This window comes from Suricata suricatta, chromosome 8 (genome assembly GCF_006229205.1).
Source record: "Suricata suricatta isolate VVHF042 chromosome 8, meerkat_22Aug2017_6uvM2_HiC, whole genome shotgun sequence".
Taxonomy (NCBI): Eukaryota; Metazoa; Chordata; class Mammalia; order Carnivora; family Herpestidae; genus Suricata; species Suricata suricatta.
The window spans coordinates 52,054,292-52,074,671 of record NC_043707.1 but is presented as its reverse complement, the minus strand read 5'-3'; the positions used below and the strand labels follow the sequence as shown (position 1 = coordinate 52,074,671).

At 39.8% G+C, this 20,380-nt stretch overlaps 1 protein-coding gene across 1 annotated transcript in view; it reads right to left on the bottom strand.

Moving 5' to 3' along the window:
- Positions 1-3,678: 3,678 nt before the first annotated feature.
- The window catches only part of PSMA5 (proteasome subunit alpha 5), a 21,655-nt gene continuing 4,953 nt past the window's right edge, over positions 3,679-20,380 (bottom strand). Inside the window, exons 3-9 of the mRNA XM_029947809.1 lie at positions 14,984-15,110; positions 12,215-12,282; positions 11,209-11,316; positions 11,015-11,073; positions 10,079-10,181; positions 8,975-9,061; positions 3,679-3,928 (exon numbers count right to left, since the gene is read on the bottom strand). Of these exons, the coding sequence (XP_029803669.1) occupies positions 3,851-3,928; positions 8,975-9,061; positions 10,079-10,181; positions 11,015-11,073; positions 11,209-11,316; positions 12,215-12,282; positions 14,984-15,110 (630 nt within the window). The 3' untranslated portion in view covers positions 3,679-3,850. The remainder of the gene's footprint in view (positions 3,929-8,974; positions 9,062-10,078; positions 10,182-11,014; positions 11,074-11,208; positions 11,317-12,214; positions 12,283-14,983; positions 15,111-20,380) is intronic.

Here is a 20,380-nt window from a genome sequence, read left to right as displayed (position 1 = left end):
CCCACCCCCGCCGGCGCCGCGCCACACCCCCGAGCCGGAGCCCGGCTCTCCTTGGATACGCGCAGCCGGGCCTCTCCGCCCCCATAGGCTGGCCGCCTGTCCTTCTTCCCCGGCCCACTCCTCATTGGCTCGCGTCGCCTCCGTCTTCGGGGGTCCTGGATTCGGATGCCAAGATGCTGGACTGATTGGCTGGAACGTGGCAGAGACGGCTGAGGTCATCCCCCCATCGTCCGGCGTCTCCGAGGCCGGCCTTACAGAGTTAGCATAGGAGCTTCCCCCACCTCTCTCGCGAAGCCCCCAGCTCTTGGCGCCCGGACCCCTCGCTGCTCTCTCTGGCACCCTCAGGTTGGGGACTGGGTTATTCCCTCTGTCTTCCCTACAGACATCCCTAAAATTCCTTGGATTGCTGATTGCTGCAGCGCCTGGAAAATCTCCTAAGGGAATCCCTGAGCTCGCTCAGCTGGAGAAAGGGGGCTTCGTCATGAACCGGTGCTTCAGGTTTTTAACCTTCGCGTACTGGAGCACCCATTGTCTAATGAAGCAGCCTTCTTGCTGCCAAAGAAGTAAATGTGAACTGTGTGGGCTACTTGTACGGAGGCAGACAGACATCAAGACATGCGTGACTCATGCAAGCTTGAAGAGTCCAACACGGATGGTCTCACTTTCTTCTTCTGCAGGGAGTTAGGCCAAAGGCGGAATTGCTTCTTGGTTCCCCCAGAGTTACAAAGTAGCTTAGGATCAGGGGCAGGTAAAAGGGGAAGAGAATTCCCCAGGGCTTACTTTAGACACGATCATTTCATAGGTGCATGTTGTCTTTACCAAAGTGTCCTAACCCTGCAGTGAGTGCATTGCACAAGCTTGGTTTTCAGTATATAATGCCCCCTAAATTAGCACCCTGCCTCTAATCAATAAAACGTCCATGCTGTTTCTTTTACTGAAGAAACTGCACACTTAACTTTTAGAACACACAGCGCAGGTGAAACCAGTTTTGACTCTCGTTTATGGACTCCGACCCTTCCGAACGCCAAAAATTGTTCAATAGAAAATGTAGCAGAGAGAACGATACAAAGTCTGAAAAATGTTACACCCAAATAAACCACTAAAAACTACGTTTATCTATACACTGGAGGTAAACCCAAATGAGAATACATTATGCACTGTAGAGCAAAATGGTGCAATGCACCCAATCCAATGTTTACATTAAAATCCTACTCAAGTTAATCTGCCAACAAAAAGATTTACAAATTTACATTTCCCCCCAACAACCACGATAAGCCCTGAGAAATGAAACATTTTTGAATGGCATTTGAGCAGGGTGGTGAAATCACTAGACTAGTCCTCCAAGTTCTCAGCTGCTAAATGACAAAGCTCCATGAAAACTGGTGTACAATTTGTTCCTTTCTGTTAATTACCATGTGTCAGATTATTTTTTAAAATACAGATTATTTTTTAATCTATGCCAACTATGGAGTAGATCACAAGACAGTCAGTTCCAGCAGCATGTGATTAGCTGGGGAAGAAGAGGGGCTATAGAGGAATATTTCTTTGTTTGGGTGACACAAAGATGAATGGTCTATTGTCTTAAGGTCCTGAAAGGAAAAAAGCCAGCTCAACAGTGCCATCTCCTGGAGAAGTTACTGAATGAATGCACTTTTAAACTATTAAATTGTAGTTCTATATACCTTCACTTTTGAATATATTGCTTTTAGTTTACCATATGCTTGAAAAATATATAGTTCCTTCATCTAACTCTACCAGCTGCTGGGGACATGGAACTTTGCATATGGCACTGAGAAAATGTTTTGAGTGAAAAAACGGTTTCAGCATTTTGTCTGACACACACACTAAATACAGAGGTTGCCCTTTATCTCCCTTGTGAAATACCGCACATAAGATCTTCCCTCATTTGCAGGATTAAAATATATAAATTACTTATCTAAAAACTATACTTTTCTCCAAGGTAAGTTCTATAGCAGAAAGATGAATAGAAAACAGTTACACATCACAAAACCATCGCTTTTCCTGGTGAGATTACTTCTCATTCTATTTAAATTGAACACAAAAGATGTTGTAGTAAGTTTTAAAATTCTCTTTCAAGAATGCTGAAATCCTTTCAAGAATTCTAAAGTTTGAGTTATAGAAGGTATGAAACTTAGGGCCTCGCCAGTTGTGTGGTCCAAGGTACAAATAACACGGGCCAGGCAGTAAGGACTGTGAAAGCTGAAGCTAAGACACGCTAGGATCTGTTGTCCCCTACATAGTGCCCATGGTTCAGGGGCACAACTCTCACCTCTCCCTAAGGCAGCAGGCTTTGTGCGTGAACCTCCACTGAGTTAAAGGGAACGCTGTGGCCTAGATCTCTCCGCTTGAAGTTTCATGGGAACAGACCATACCGTGTTTTCACAGCTCTATTCCCAGTGCCTAATACATTGCTTGGCACGTAGGAGGTAAGTACTCAGCAAGTTTGCTAGATTTGAATAAATTAAAGTTGCAATAGGATTTTTCAGTGCCATTTTCTATCAGGATTTGATAAAAGGTGAACATGAAAGAAGTGAATCTCATGATTATCCTATTATAGTTATTTTAAAAGTAATCTCTACACTCACAACCCTGAGAGCAAGAGTCCCAGGCTCTCCTGACTTGCACCAGCCAGGCACCTCACCATGTATTTAAAAACTGGGTTAAAATCGCCATATCAGTCTCCAGAACATTGGTGACAACGCACTCTAGTTCTCTACTTTCCTTGTGTGTATATCCGGGGCAAAATTCTTCCAAATGTTTCCGGCCATTGTAATTTCCAAATGCACATAAACAAGTTTTTGTGTTATTGGGGGAAGGAGTGTTGTTTTTGCTGGAAACGCGGTATGAAATTTAGTATGAATTCAATCTACTCAAACAATTATAGCTTATATTTTGACATCATGGACTACAACTGCCTACAAATGTTAATGGAGATATTACCCACATACGGATTAGCCAGTCATGTTGTAGACGGTGCAAGTACATGTCAAATCTCAGTGAGATTTCCGTTACTCAGAAGGTGTGTAGGCTTCAAGGAACCTGGCTATTGTAAAATCAAGAGGTGATGATTCAAAACCAGGAAATCTGAGTTCAACTCCCAACAGTTTAATTTTCTGTGTCCATGGACACAGCCTTACATTCTTCATCTGTTAAGGCATGATAATGCTATCTACTTCACATGGCCATTTTGGGGGCTCCAGAAGATTCCTTAAATTTCAATGAGTCATAAGATGGCAGCTCTTACAGTTCTTAACTTCATTAACAGTAAAAATCTCTTTCCAAATTATCTATCCACACACAAGAACTGGGACAACACTGTTGTTGGGTTAATTAACTCCAACCCTCAAAACATGTTGTTAACATCTCCTTTATATAAGAAATAGCAGCAAAAATACCTATTTAGTCAGAAGAAACTCCATGACTGAAATGGGTTCGCAGTGGTATTAAGATCTCTAAACCATTGGGAAGAGTTGGACAAGCTTGAGTTCATTTGCCAACATCAAGGGATTTGTGAGATAGTTGATTCTATTGTAGACAGACACTAAAACCGGATCTCCAGAAAAGATACTCTGATAGGATCAGGATATTAATACCAACTATCTGTTTTGTCCCCTAAAATGAGCATTTTGAACAAAAGACTACATTAGAAGAGAATACTCTATTAACAAATTTTAAATTTTTCTTTATTTCAGAACTGTCTTTATGTACAGACATCATAAAAAAAATGCACATACACTGGGATTTTCCAAGAACAGGAGCTGGGAATAAAAGTTAAAAGCATTTAAGAGAACTGAAATTGTCCCAGAGAAGTTCTGAGGATCATGCTTCTTTAAATGTCCTTGATGACCTCTTCAAGTTCTTCCTTTGTGAACATGTGGAAGTTCTGGCCGGGCTGCACTGTGGCTAGCTGGAAAGAAAGCAGAGAAGGGTTAACGAGCTGGGCTCGATTGCCTTGCCGATAGCACAAGCATGGTCAGTAGAAGCTGTTAGTGATGCAGCTGGTCATTAGAACTAAGGGATCTGCTGTCCCAGGGATCTCCTTTCCAGCCACAGGTTCCTAAAATAGCTCTCTGGCTCCCAAATAAAAATTCTTATTGACCAAGTTTTCTATTTTGAGGTTAAGGGACCACATAATAGTTAACCAAATGCCTGGTGTCCCTGTCATTTCTTGACACTACTTCAACAAGGATCAGAAAAGCAGCAGCAAATTACATGGGGTCAGTACTTTTTCCTTAGAAATATATCAAAAGTTGGGCACCTGGGTGGTTCAGTCAGTTAAGCGTCCAACTTCAGCTCAGGTCATGATCTCACAGTTCGTGGGTTCAAGCTCTGCATCTGGCTCTATGCTGACAGCCCAGAGCCTGAAGCCTGCTTCATATTCTTGTCTCCCTCGTTCTGCCCCTCCCCCACTTCTCAAAAATAAACATTAAAAAAAATTAAAGTTGTGAAGATGTGTTAATCTGTATAAAGTGCTTACAACACTGCCTAGAACAGTATAATAAGCACAAAAAATTAATGATTATTATTAGGTATATTATTTTCTCTAAAATTGTTCATAACACAACTTAACAACAAAGTCCGTTTTATTATTTTGAGAGAGAGAGAGAGAGAGCACGTGCACATGCATGCACATGCTCACGAGTGGGAGAGGGGCAGAGAGAGAGAGAGAAAGAAAGAGAGAGAGGTGCAGAGCTGGACATTAGGCTCGATCTCATGAACCATGAGATCACTGAGATCAAAAGTCAGATGCTCAACCGACTGAGCCACCCAGGTGACCGTTTTACTTTTTAAAAGGACTAGCTATGAAAATAAAAGGATTCCATTAGCACCAACCACAGGAAATCAACTGAGACGGACAGATATTAGTTGTAAGTAGCAGTCCAGATATAATCTATCTAAACAATAAAAGACTAGGGTCAGAAGACCGTTAGTTTCAAATTTAACTAAAACTACCAAGTTTTCCATACCTCTGCTGCTAACATAGTCCCATGTTTGGGGGGGCCAATACTGAGCAACAGGGGCCATTTGACATTTGACTAAAAAGCAGTTGAGTTTGTTTTAAATTTCCTCCTATTGCCTTTCTCTTTAAACTTTATAGGGGCGCCTGGGTGGCTTAGTCAGTTAGGCCTCCAGCTTCAGTTTGGGTCATGATCTCGTGGTTCATGGGTTTGAGCCCCGAGTCGGGCTCTGTGCTGACAGCTCAGAGCCTGGAGCCTGTTTCAGATTCTGTGTCTCCCTCTCTCTCTGACCCTCCCCTGCTCACGCTGTCTCTCTCTGTCTCTCAAAAATAAATAAAAAGCATAAAAAAAAATTTAGACTTTATAGTTAAACATATTAGGGTATTTTTGGTAATATTCATTACTGATATTTAATATAATTTGAATACTGCCAGAATTAGCATAATTCAGTTATATGATGTTTATTATTTGCTGCCTCATCTACAGATAAAACACAAAAAGACTACTGTACATTTTAAAACACCTAAAGATCTGATTGGGGGATAGACTTAAAAAATATTCTCTCAACAAAGCCTGCAGTCTCCACTAGATTCCCCAATAAAAGATCTATTCAATTACATGAAATGTCAAAAGAGCCCCAAATATATTTACAAAATGCACATTAAACATATTCATGTCCATACAGACCATGAGCTCTATTCGAAGGAAATTAATATAAATAAATGTTATTACTACATATTTTAAGGGTGTAAGGACAGAGAGATACAAGGTCAATAAAGCAGGGAAGAGTAGGAGCCTATAGAACTTTTTTGTCAAGTCACTCACAGCTCAAAGACTTGTCTTCCCAAACCATTACAGTGGCTAAAAATCAGAAACTGGGGAAACTCTGAATAGTAAAGTCCTATAGAATCTGGCTGTAAATCAGTACTAATAAGACTAGAGCCAAATACTGCCTTCAGGAAGGTACTCACTCATCACTAGATGAGTAAAAATAACCCCTCGCATTTGCATAATGATAAACTTATTTACATAATGAATATAAAAGATACTCTTCTATTTATCTTATTCTTTCATTTGTTTTTAAACGTTTTTCTTATTCTTTCAAAAAGCTCTGTGAGATAGGCAAAACATATTTTTTTTCATTGATTCAATTAATAGTTATTAAGCACTTATGTACTAGTTATAATTATACTAGGCATTAGGGATCCAAAAATGAAGAAAATCTCTTTTATTTACTAAGGGTGCTGGATGACAAATGCTTTCAACGTCAAGCCTGTGAAGAGGCACAAAGGAATGATCTAGGGTGAGTCAAGAAAGATTTCAAAGAGAAGCAATGTTTGAGTTGTGTCACAACTCAAAAATGGGTCATACAGTGTAAAAGCAGAAGAGCAAACTGAATGTGCACATGCATAAAGCATGAAACCAGAGGATATATTTGTAAAACAAAGTAATTCTGAATGGCTAGAGCAGAGATTGCAAATGGGAGAAGACAAAATGGGGAGGAGGGGGAGTAGGAAAGACAGTATATTATAGTGGTTAATCCTTGCAGTTTCAGCTGAACCAAGCAGACCTCAGAACCTGCATTGGAAGTCAGCAGAACTACCTCTGAATTACTCTAAGGCTGGAAGAAGGGGGTAGTTTGGCAGAATTCCAAGACCTGGGGTGCCTGGGTGGCTCAGTCGGTCGAGTGTCCGACTCTTGATCTCGGCTCATGTCATGATCTCACGATTTGTGAGACTGAGCTCTGTACTGGTCTCCGCACTGACAGCAAAGAGCCTGCTTGAGATTCTCTCTCCCTCATCCACTTGCTCTCTCTCAAAATAAATAAATAAATCTTAAAAAAAAAATTAAAAACACAAAAGGAATGCCAAGATCCTATCTCATTCAGACCAAAAAACCCCCATAGTACTAGAGAGAAAATGACAAACTCCCTCCTAAGGGTCAGACTGGGGGTTTCACTGTATTTGCTGGACTTGATCATCTCAGATATTGGCAAGAACTCACAAATTGTTACTAAGAAAAGTGTAAAGACAGTATTTATGTAGTAAATTCTTCCAGTCCTAATTCCAAACTCCTCTTTTCCCCATTACTGCTCAAGAACTAACCCCTTGGGGCACCTGTGTGGCTCAGTCATTAGGTGTCTGACTTCGGCTCAGGTCATGATTCATGGTTCATGGGTTTGAGCCCTATGTTGGGCTCTGTGCTGACAGCTCACAGCCTGGAGCCTGCTTCGGATTCTGTTTCCCTCTCTTTCTCTGCCCCTCCCCCACTTGTGCTCTGTGGCTCTCAAAAATAAATAAAAACATTAAAAAAAAAAAAAAAGGAACTCCTCTCCCGTCACCTCCTCTCTCCAATTCCACCCAGGCCTTCCTACCTTTAGGCCAGTCCCTTGTTTTGGCATTCAAATTTGCCCCTTTCACTGCAGCCTATGGAAGCTGGCTCTTGACAAGACATTTGTCAGCCCTTTACCAGCAATCCTTCACCAGGGATTAACCCAAACATACATTTTCTGAGTCCACGCTGACTACAGTTGACATAATCCTGGTAAGCGCTGATTGCTTTAACTACTGTTTTGTGATTACAGCTGCAGTTGCCTTTACAATTTTTAACTGAAATATAATATACATATATACTATGACCACTATCTTGACCTTTCCCCCCCTTTTTTTTTCACTTGAGAGAGACCAAGAGCAGGGGAGAGGGGCAGAGAGAGACAGAATCTTAAGCAAGCTCTACACTCAGCACAGAACCTAACACAGGGCTCAATCCCATGACCCTGGGATGAAATCAAGAGCCAGATGCTCAACTGACCAAACCATCCAGGCATCCTATATCCTGGTATTTCCCCCCATATTTTCCCCTTGTATTTTAACATTTATTTATTTATTTATTTTTGAGAGATAGAGACAGACTGTGGGTGGGGGAGGGAGAGAGAGGGGGAGGGGAATCAAGACTGTGAGTAGTCAGCATAGAGCCCAACGTGGGGCCCAAACCCACAAACTGGGAGATTGTGACCTGAGCCGAAGTAATACACACAACCGACTGAACCACCCAGAGGCCATACCTGCCACCATCCTGACTTTTTATAAAAATCTGTTTGGTGAATCCAGCCTCCGCTAGTTTTTTTCCTCCAATTACTATTTAAAATTTTTTTTATGTCTTTATTTTTTTATTTTGAGAGACAGAGATAGAGAGTGAGCAGGAAAGGGGCAGAGAGACAGGGAGACACAGAATCTGAAGCAGCTCCAGGCTCTGAGCTGTCAGCACAGAGTCTGACGCGGGGCTTGAACCTATGGACTATGAGATCATGACCTGAGCCGAAGCTGGATGCTTAACCGACTGAGCCACCCAGGGGCCCCACTCCATTAGTATTTTAATGTAGCCTAGCAATCCTTTCACTTATCCCTGCCTTGCTTTTTCCCTGTCCATAAGGACTCTTCCAAATAGTTCCCATTCGCCTTAATTCACCCACGCTCAGCAGAGGACCTAACATTCACCAGGAAATATAGGCCCTCTCTCTCAATTACCTGCAAACCTACTTTCTTTACTCACCACTACCTCCTTTTCTGCCATCTACTTTTAGCATCATAAATAAGGGCAGTCAGAGTCTGATCAACAACTCTCCAGGGTCACCTCTTGCCACCTCACTCACTACCTTACACGTATCTTCTTGCACCCCAGCATTCAGAAAACCTTCCAAGTTCTCTTACATACAATTTTATTTTATATCTTTGAGCCTTTGCACATGGCTGTTCTCTCTTCCTGGAATACCCTTCTCTTCCTTGCCCTAGCAGCACCTCTTCCAGGCAACTGCCCTAATGTCCCAGGGTACGTTAACATGTTTTCGTGACAGTCCACTCTTATTACTATTCTAGAAGTATTCAAACTTCAAAGGATAGCAAAGGGCTGAGCAAACAAAAATGTGAGTCTCTCCATCCATCTTTAGCAATGGGAGCTATGATATCCGAATAAAAAACAATACACCAGAAAAATACCTCGATATTAGTTGCATTCAGCTTCTCCTCCATTACTTGCTTGAGGATGATGAGTGAAGATTTGATGGCTTCTTTCAGTGTCATAGACTTGAAACAAAAAGGGTAAGAAGAGTGGCCATTATATAATTCCTCCTTCCTTCAAAGGTTTCACATTTATCTCCATGAATGATGTCACAAATATTACTAAATCAAGCAGCTTAAATAAGTATGGTACATTACAAGTATCTCTTGAATTCAAGTAAACAGCAAATAAGTATTCAAAGTTTCAAGTCTTATTTTGAATCAGATCAAAGCCATCAACTTTCATATTTCAAAGTGATCTTTGAAGTGGAAAGGGCTACACTTCTCTAGTTTTCCTCTTTTAATACAGAAACAAGATAATACTGGGAATATCCTATGATTCACAATTCCCAAATGATCTAAAAAGGTAGCCCACTGGTTTAGCAAATATGCTTTTGTACCCTGTTTTGAACCCACAAACCCAATTTCTCCCACACATAAAATCAATATTATCAGGGGTTGAGGGGAGTAGACATCCCCCTGTGAACCATAGGAACAGTAAGTAAGACAGCCTTCAACCTCAACAAGTTACCCAGAGCCAAGTCTTCCCATCCTACAAGATAAAAAATGCCAAATGTCTACTTGGTTTGAGAGCCAGACTAGGAAATGTATCTGTTAAGTAAACTTTAAAGATAAAGGGCACAAACTGAGGTAATCTACACCATGGTATAGCACTCAGCATTGATTACTGATATGTGCAAAAAATATTAACGGATCCTAAAAATAGCATATTGAATAAAAAAGGCAAATGCAAAATATAAACTGTATGACTGCCTTTATAAAAAGGACAAGAACAGAAAAAAACCTAATCTACAGTGGTAAACATGGTTGAAAGGGAGGAAGAGAGTGACTGGAGGGAAAATAGTGTTTTAGGGACTGATGGAAATGTTCTCCATCGTTGTTTTAGGTGGTAGTCACGAGGGTGTGTACCACTGTCCAACTCCCAGAACTGAACTCTTAAGGTCTGCTCATTTTATTATATGTAAACTACACCTTGATTTATAAAATAATAATAAAATAAAAGTTGTGAGAGTGCTCAATTACCTTGTGGTACACTTCTTGCAAGGAGCTCTGGGCACCCTCTGAAGCAGAGCCAATTGCTCGAGCATCACACTGTACAAAGGTCCCAGATGGGTCCATATGAAACCTGCAAAACCCCCCAAAAGAAGGGGGTTAAAATATTTAAGATGGTGGCATTTTATGTAACAAATATCTCACTAAAGAATATAAATGCTTGACCCTGCAGTGGAAACTCCACTGAATTACTAAGGTCCAGGTCTAAAAGATTTTCTACTTTTAAAAAAAGTTCTTTTAAGTAATGTCTATACCCATGTGAGGCTCAACTCACAACCCTGAGATCAAAAGTCACATGCAAAGTCATGTGCATCTCCAGAAACCAGATCTTTTATTTTTATTTATTTTAAGATAGTGAGTGTACATGAGCCAGGGAGGGGCAGAGAGAGGGGAGAGAATCCCAAGGAAGCTCCATGCTAAGCATGGGAGCCCAACGCAGGACTTAATCCCAGGACACTTGGACTAAAATCAAGAGTTGGACACTCAACCAATTGAACTACCCAGGCAGCTGAAACCAGATCTCTTAAAAGGTGTTTAAGACAATTAATTAATTCCTTAGCGATTTCGTAGAGAAGAAATAAATACTGCATTTGTGTATGCCTATCTAAATAATATTTGAGGAAAAGGAACAAATCAACATTCTAAAGCAAACTCTAAAACACACCCTGACTACAGTAACAAAGTTGCTTTTAATTCTTTCCAGAATTAGCAGTGATTAGTAGTTTTCCCTAGAATGCCCAATTTTGTCTTTGTATAAACAGCACAGAATCACTGAACTTTAGAGTTAGAAACCCTTCATTTTTTATAATTTTACAATAAACCTCTCAGTTCATTTCGACAACAAGTCCCCATCAAAATTAAAATACTTCTACAAAAAAAGAAACAAAAAAAATAGCAAATTCTTACAGCTGGGGTCCTTTCTCGTCAACTCCTCCAAATAACAGCGCTACTCCAAAGGGACGAGACTAGAACCAAAAAACAAGAGGTATTAAGATAAATGGCTGCTGAAGTAGGAGGTGCGAGGGGCCGGGAAAGGTATGTTTAGAGGACAAATATCCTAAATCCTTTAGAAGGAAGCTTGACACAAACACCACACTCACCATGGCACCTGGATCTGCATCTTCTTCTCCAAACTGAAGAGCTAGATTGGACACAGCCTGAGTCACACTCTCCACTGTCATGGTCTCATTGTAGGTGAACCAATGGTTCTAGAGGAGAGCAAAATGTGGTCTAACTTTTAAATAAGAAAAGCATTAAAGCAGTCTACCATCTCACTATATACATCCCTGTGAACTACAGTTACAAACTGAAGGCTTAGCTCCAGTGTTTTCCTTAACACTGAACTCAATTGCTTAGGCCTGCTTGAGAGGAAGAGAAATAGCTCTAGAAATAAACTGTGATCAAAGCACTCTAAGCATTAATGACAGACTAGAGGATTATTTCCTTGAAAAACAGAGTTAGTCCTTCACAGCACTAAGCTTAGTCTTTTCACAAAGTGAATGCTAACAGCTAAGTGCCACGTTCCCTCAAAGAGACTACCTTACTTATCGTTGTGTTGGTGTTTAAGTTAAATGACTTACTCTTACATAAGTACTGACAACAAAGTTGAAAATAAGTGCAAAAAGTTTTATCAGGAATTTTTTTTCCACTCGTCTGTTCTCAAAGAAGCAGGTACTCAATTATAGGGGGAAAAAAAAATCAGTATTCCTGACCTGGTACATAACATTACTCACTATAGGAGAGCTGTTAATTGCAAGCCCAGCACCAAAGGCAGTTGGGGTACAATGTCCTTTAGCTATGTCCACTTCCTGCTATGGTGCTCCCACAGAAAGTTAATTAGGGAACAGAATGCAGTGCAATGCTTGCTTTATATAAGGCAAATCAAAAAGAAGCAAGAGACTGTCAACACTATTTACCAGGGCTTCCTTAAAGCTGCAATGGTTGGATAGCTAGACTCCAAGCCTAGGGGGTCTGTCCAAAATCATTCCTAAGAGCTACACCTGATATTAACACAGATAACCTGCAATACAGCCCAGGCAGCTATATCATATCATTCAACAAGGAACTCAAGCATCATGGTAAAAAAGAGAGATGATGCTATTTTACCTGTGTCTCCACTCTGGCTTTATCAATTAAAGTCTTAGCATCAGCAATTAGCCCACTCATGGCACAACCTGCAATGTAAAAGCAATAGTGACCCAGAGGCCAAATCCTAGCAGAACTCTTTCATCCACTCAAGAAATACTGAAACTCAGGGATGGAACCATAGCAGCCAAACAGCAATCCCACAGCAAAACACCCAAGAGATTAGAAGGGACATTATTTCATTATCTATACTGAACACAAGTATGATTATACTGTAAATAAGTAAAACCATCTGCAATAACACAGAAGTCCAGTAGTAAGATAGAAGACAGGCAAGAACGGCCAAACAAGCATGAATTTCCACATATTACATCCTTAAGCATTCCTTTAGCACTCTTGTAGACCACAACGCACTTTCAAACTAAGTGAACACTAACATCCCAACAGAAGAAATAAGGAAAAAAACCCAAACAAACCCATCTCACTATGAGCTATAGAAGAAGGCCCTAGGATAAAATCAAAAGCTTTTTTACTTCCCTGACCAAATACAAACCAATTAGTTTAGAAAGAAAGTTTGCCTGATGGTCCAAGATGCCAACATTATGGCTATTACTTTATATGCCATAACTTGATATCTGTTATTTCCAACTTAAGCCTCACGCCCACATTTTAAACTTATAAAGCCAAAATGACTCCTTAATACATGGACATACCACCGACTCAAATCAAGTTTTTTTTCTTCCTTCTAGATGCCTGGACTCTCACAACCAATCAGACCCCAAATTCTATCAATCTCTATCTGATTAGCCTGTCTGGTGTTAACCCTTATGTTCTCCATTTTCTATTGCCTTGGTTAAAGTCCTCATTGTTTCTATTTGGATTAACGGAAATTTCCTACCAGGACTCCCTACCTCCAGTCTCAGCCCCACTCTACCTGCAACCCTGTTATCAGAATGGTCTTTCTAAAATATCAGTCTGAGGGCACCTAGGTGGCTCAGATGGTTAAGCGTCTGACTCTTGGTTTAGGCTCAGGTTATGATCTCATGGTTTGTGGAGTCAAACCCTGAGTTAGGCTCCTTGCTGACAGTGCAGAGCCTGCTAGAGATTTTCTTTTTCCCTCTCTCTCTGTCCCTTCCCTGCTTGTGTTCTCTCTCTCTCTCAAAATAACTTTATAAAAAAATAAAATAAAATAAAATACTAATCTTATCATATTACCTCAAAGCTTAAAATCTTTCCCATCAAGTTAAAGCTCTTTAGCATGGTAAAGACTTCCACTGTCTGATTCAAACTCACTTCTTGCTACAGTCCATCTCCCAGTCATACCAAACTGCCTGTGCTACGGTATTCCCTATTTTACACCACTAAAGGGTTTGCTCATTTCTAGTCCCTCTGACCAGACTGCTCTCCCTTCCTATACCTATACACTTTGTTCACTTAGTGTACACTTCCTCATCTTTTAGAATTCAACTCAGCTCAAGCATTGCTTTATGGGATCTTTTTCTGAAAGTCCCACTACCACTGGCCCCAGACAAAACTAATTATTTCCTCCTTTGTACCCCTACTGAGAACACACTACAGCCTTTCTTAATACCTATATCACTCAATTGCATTTATTTATTTACATGTCCACCTCTGCTATCAGATTGTATGCTTCTGAAAGAGAAGGACTATGCCTCATTTCTCTATGCATCCCTGGTGACTAGCATACGTCTGGCACATAGTAGGTTCTCAGTTTACTGAATGAAGTGACACTGATCTATCTCCAGACATGTGACTTGGGAGTAAGCAGACAAAATGTTCTAATCTTAAAAGACTAAATCTTAGCTTCTATGTCTATGAAAAAGATAATGTCAAGCTCCCAGAGTCACCATGGCATTGGTTCTGAGGCCTTCAAGCAATTAATTATTTTACTGATATTTCACTAATTAGATGACTAGATAGGTCAAGAAAATTTCAGGGGCGCCTTGGTGGCTCAGTTGGTTAAGTGTCCAACTTCGGCTCAGAGGTCATGATATCACAGTTCATGGGTTTGAGCCCCGCACTGGGCTCTGTGCTGACAGCTTGGAGCCTGGAGCCTGCTTCAGATTCTGTGTCTCCCTCTTTCTCTGCCCCTCCCCTGCTCATGCTCTGTTTCTCTCTGTCTCTGTAATAAATAAACATTAAAAAAATTAAAAAAAAAAAAAAGAAAGAAAATTTCAATAGCCAACTAAAATGCAGAACCACTCACCCTGTAATGCTACAATGATGCCAGAAGCTAAGGCAGGGAAATTAAAAGAGACCAAAAAATAAAAAAAGAGTGCTGGGGTAGGGTAGGGGAAGACAGGGAGTAAAAAGATAAATCTGAAAACAGAAGAGGACTGATCTCAAAATCCATTATTCTTATGCTCTCTGAACCATAATCATTCTGAAGATCTTTAAGAATTCCTCTTTTTAGTGGACACCTCTAGTTTTCCACATGATCCTCTGTTCCTGGTGGCCTCCTACCAGGACTAACATAAGGCATCACTGAGGACCCTGCCATCATAGGGAGCTAGCCTATGACTCAACCTTTACATATTTCAACAACCACCACATTTGCCAAGTCTAAATTTGAAGGAGAAAGGAACTTCTGGGGGTAGGCTGAGCCCTACAAATGCTTCCCACTCCTATATTCTGCACACTGGCCTACTGCCTGGAAAACAAGAGCTAACAAGGGGTAAGACATTCATCTAAAGAACCTCCTGTGGAACACCAAAGAAGACTAGTTAACCCAAGCCAGATCCTATAGAACAACTTTCCCCTACTCCTTACCTATGTGAGCATCAATCTCTACAATTTTCTCAATGCTGCTGGGCTCCATGAGTGGGGAGGTAATTCTCTTCTCCACAGCTAGGCACACACCCTCTGATGTCTGGATCCCAATGGCTGTAGAACCAAGCTAAAAAGAAACGTGTTATAGTTATCATGAACAGGTCAAAGAACAGTTTCACATACTCACCAGCAATCTCTCTGAATATCATAGGCACAAGACAGAAGCTTAAAGCAGCCATAACAAGTATTCAGAGAGGATAAACAGCACCCTAATAAGTAACGTGTTATTCCTGTCAATGGCAGGAGCACGTGCTTTATTACAGATTTTGTTCTTCTAAAGGGAAAATTCAATAAAGTCTTGAAAACTTCTGGAAAAGTATCAACTCTAATGCCAATATTTGAGAGGGGTAGATTCTAAAGTTCTAAACATAAATGGGCAAAAAAGTTCATGAAACTAGAATGTTTTTCTTTTCACCTCTGCTCTTTTGACCTGTCTCCAAAGAGGATTTCTCAAATCTACATGACCTCCAGGAAAGTAATGTACGTTAAAACAAAACAAAAAAAAAAAAAAAAAAAGGAAAAAGGTGCCTGGGTGGCCCAGTCAGTTAAGCATCCAACTCTTGATTTTGGCCCAAGTCATGATCTTACAGTATGTAAGACACAGCCCTGTGCCAGGCTTTGTGCTGACCGAGTGAAGCCTGCCTAGGATTTTCTTTCTCCCTCTCCCTTGCTCACATATGCTCTCTCTCAAAATAAATAAACAAACAAAAGACCACAAACACCACCATAAACAATTATTAGCTTAATCTTTTGAGGCCACTAGCATTTTACAATAAAAGATGTCTCCCCATCTCCATGGCACCATTCTAGTCACTGATCCCTCTGTATCTATTTATCTGCAAAATGAGGGTAATAAAACATCAAGAAGAGTAAATATATTAATACATAAAATGCTTAAGATGGTGCCTGGCACATAATAAATAACAAAATTAGTCATTCTTACGTGCCTAGGTTACTTCAATAACCTCCTACTTAGGCTCCCTATCTTAATATCTTCCAATGTATATTTCATGATATAGCCTGACTGATCTAATAAAATGCTATTTTAATTATACTACTTCTCTAAAGAACTAACCTCTCCCTATATTGCCTGTCACATAAAATCCAAATCAGCTTCCAGAACCCTCAAAACCTGATCTCACTTTTCTTTGCAAACTTTATTACTCATTATTCTCCAACAAAATCCACCAAGTACATAGCCCAACCCATTTTCTCATTCTGGTATCATCCCCTACCCTTTTACCTCTGCTCATGCTGTCTCTCCCTTGAAATACAGTCTTCTATCTGCCTATCCAAATCCTACCCACCATTCACAAAGCTTTCTATGACTAAATGTGCTCTCTCCTCTGAATTAACATTATTCTTATTTTTAAAGTTTATTTATTTTATTTTGGAGAGGGCAGAGAGACAGGGAAAGAGAATCCCAAGCAGGCTCTACACTGTCAGCCCAAAGTCCAATACGGGGCTTGAACTCAGGAACCATGAGATCATGACCTGAGCTGAAATCAAGAGTTGAACGCTTAACCGACTGAGCCACCCAGGTGCCCCTGGATTACATTATTCAGCTAGTTCTACAAAGCAATGCCTGTCAGTGCAATCATCAGACTCCTGGAACCTGTTATTGCAAACAAGTCCAAAAAAATCATGAATCATTATGCATAACATACTTAACATGCTTGCAGACTGCATAATCATGTCTCATACCTAGAAAAATAACTCAAAAATACTTTGAGTTATTTTTCAAATGCATAAAGCTGTGACTTTATTTACAAGTGTTTTTAAATGGATATACCAGCTTTTTAAAAATATATGCATAACTATAGGAGATGACTGTTAAAGAACTTTATGTAAAAAATAAGCATTCATACTTCTAGTTAAAGGTATAGACTGAACACACACATTAGCTCTACTCCTTCCCCTAGTCTGGTAATAGTACAAAATTAAATGATGGCAGGGTCAGGGGGTAGGGGGAGATGCACAAATATACTAGCACAAAGAGAATGGGCAAAGGCACAGCAACAAAAAAAGATAGGTTAGTGATAATTTACTTAACAGACCTGAGAAATCTGTACCCTAAACCAGTAGTAAAGAAAACTGAGAAACAATCTGATTTACATTATAGGATGCCCCCCAAAAAAATGGTGGCAACAAGGACTTCTGGAAATAGAAACGGAAGAGCTAAATAAAAACTACAAGATCAGTTCAATGTTTACCTAAGAAACAGATTTCCAGATCCCCTCCCCTATGTATAAAGCTAGATGATGGCTCCCAGGCCCCTCCTATAGAAGGCTCTGTAAAGAGTAAAACAGATGGTGGTCTTTGGACTGGGGGACACTAAGCACAAAGACAGGAGTACCAGAGTGAAAACAGGGGTATTAAGTAAAAACTGACAAGCTTAATGTTAAGAACTTCAGCTTTCTTTCCCCATCTCTCAGAAGCTAGTAGCTGAAACACCCTTCAGGCATGAAATGAGAAGGGGCAGTTTTCAAACATTTTGGACAAAATCTACGTTAAGAAATATACCTTATATCATGATCAAAACATGCAGACATATACAAAATAAATAAACATAATAGAAACAACATAAAAAAACACAACTAAACACCAATACAATAAGCATGGCAATCTAATATCTACTGCTCTACTCCACTAAAAAAAAAAAAAAAATGCCACCGTGACCCACTCAATTGACTTCAATGCCCGCTAATGGGTCAAGACCTATAGCTTAAAAAACATAGCTCTAAAGAATCTAACCAATTCAAGAAAAAAAAATGAAAGAAAACTTTAAAAAAAACCTTAAAAAATATATTTCATCCATAAAACAAGAATAGGACACTAATTAGAAAAAGGAAAAAAAAAAAGGAGCTTAGAAATTAAAAAGGCAGTATGCCCAGAGAATTAGTCCAGAATTGGAACAGGTCAGAAAGCTCAAAGATATATTTAAGAATCTTTAATGGATACATAATGTGCCTGGATATTTTGAGAAGATATATATCACCTGGAGACTTTGGGGATCATTTATGATATGTATATACTAAATTAAGCAAATTTTTTTAAAGAGAGTTAACCCCCAGGATAATATTGTGCAGAAATATAACTATAAATGCTGACTAATAATCTCACAAAACTATGATATACATTGAGTGGGTTGCTGTACCCCCACCCCAGTAGGAAACTCTGTGTGTCTGTGTCTATGTGTGTCATTGGGGGCAGAACTCTTCATCGTCCATAATGTAAAGTCTATGGATAATACCTAAACAAAACAAAACATAAATATGTAAAAATATGTGCTAGAAATATGGAAGCATATGTCAAGAAAATTATCAGCTAACAGACTTTAAAGTGTTGCTTTTGGGGGGACATCTGGATGGCTCAGTCGGTTAAGCATCCAACTTCAGCTAGGTCATGATCTCACAGTTTGTGGGTTCGAGCCCCACATTGGGCTCTGTGCCGACTGCTAGCTCAGAGCCTAGAGCCTGTCTTCGGATTCTGTGTCTCTCTCTCTCTCTCTCTCTCTCTCCTCCTCTGCCCCTCCCCCACTCATGCTCTGTTTCTGTCTCAATAATAAACATAAAAAATTATTTTTAATTAAAAAAAGTGTTGCTTTGGGAAGGGATTGCTGTTTTTGTTACAAGGTTTATATAATTATTTCATCTTTTGATTCTAAAACTACATGCAGGTGTGCCTTAAAAATAAAAATGTAAAAGTTGGAAAATATTACTAGAGAATTTAATTTGGCACTTAGTTGTTTTATGTATAGTATATTGCTCTTAAATCTCCAACTGAACAGAGCAGGACAGACTTTATATCTACTTTTTTAATCTTTGTTTATTTTTGAGATAGAAAGCAAGACAGAGCACAAGTGGTAGAGGTAGAGAGAGAGAGGGAGACAGAATCTGAATCAGGCTCTGAGTTGTCAGCACAGAGCTTGATGCAGGACTTGAACTGACAAGCCATGAGATCATGACCTGGGCAGAAGTTGGACACTTAACTGACTGACCCACCCAGGCGCCCCTTTTATATCTATTTTGGAGACAGTTTTGGTTGTCACAGTCCTAAGTGTGAGTGCCACTACCATCTAATCCTGTTAAACATTCTATCATGCACAGGATGGTCTTTCAACAAAGAATTATCCAGTCCAAAATGTGAATAGTCTCTGGGTACTAGAATTATTTTGTGGATTAGGCATTCTCATATTATAAGAATTAAAAGCCTCTTCAATTTGGCCTCCAACTTAAATAACTTCCTAAGTTTCCACTACAAAAAAAAAGGTTTAATATTTTCAAGACAGACTACTTTATAAAATGTGCCAAAATCAAGATAATTTTCTTTTGAACACTTACATTTACCCTGGATATTTCAGTATTACAATCTGCCTAAACTCCACCCCACTGTTGGTGGGGACTGGGGAAATGAGGGCAAGTGAAGGAGCATTTGAACTGACTCTACGTAGTATTTCTTCAGTATAACTCATAGTAACCAATATCCACATGCTCGGTTTAATATGGTAATTTTTTTAATATAGTAATTTTGACACTGCCACAGATTATCCTTCCTTTCCCCCAAAAAACCTACTCCAAAGGCATTTTTCCCCACTTCTGCTGGCGGTCTTTCACCCACGCCATCCTTACAGTACCTCCAAATGACAACTTCTACTTGTCAGCCATTCATACTCATTTCTCCAGCTCCTTTCATACTACTGAATACTTGCGATTATCAAATTGGTTTCCCATTGTCAACTCATAAGTTGCCAAGGCAACAACCAGGTTGTTTAAATAGCAAAGAGCCTAAATTTTTCACAAGGGTTAAGTCACATCTATTACAGGGGCACATGGCTATTTCTATCTTAGCCCAATCTGGGGCAGAGATCAGATGGTATCTAATTATCTATAAGCAATATGAAAATTACTAGCAGTAAGGAGCTTAAAGGAGAACTCCCAAAAAACTGAGAATTATTCTTGGCTTGGGTAGGACTGTTGTTTTTAGAGGCTCAAAATAAATGCCACGGTTTGGAAATTGTGATAGTCTCATACTTCATAATAACATATGGTTTCAATACAGCGCAAAGATGATCAGAAACAGAAACAGCCCCTTGTAGCTGTCCCACCACTTTCTGTCTGACCGTCTATCACAGTGCGTCCACCTTTATTTCTATGTCTTCAACTAATCACAATCTCTTTGCCCTTTTCCAGATTCTCATACAATAATTTCCTCCAATACACTCTTTCTAGTACAGGTAACTTTGAGAGCGACACACAGCAGCTCTCTTCAATTATTTGAAGAACTGTTTTTGGAAAAGTTCAAATCTTTTCCTGTGTGGTTCAAGTGCAAAACTAG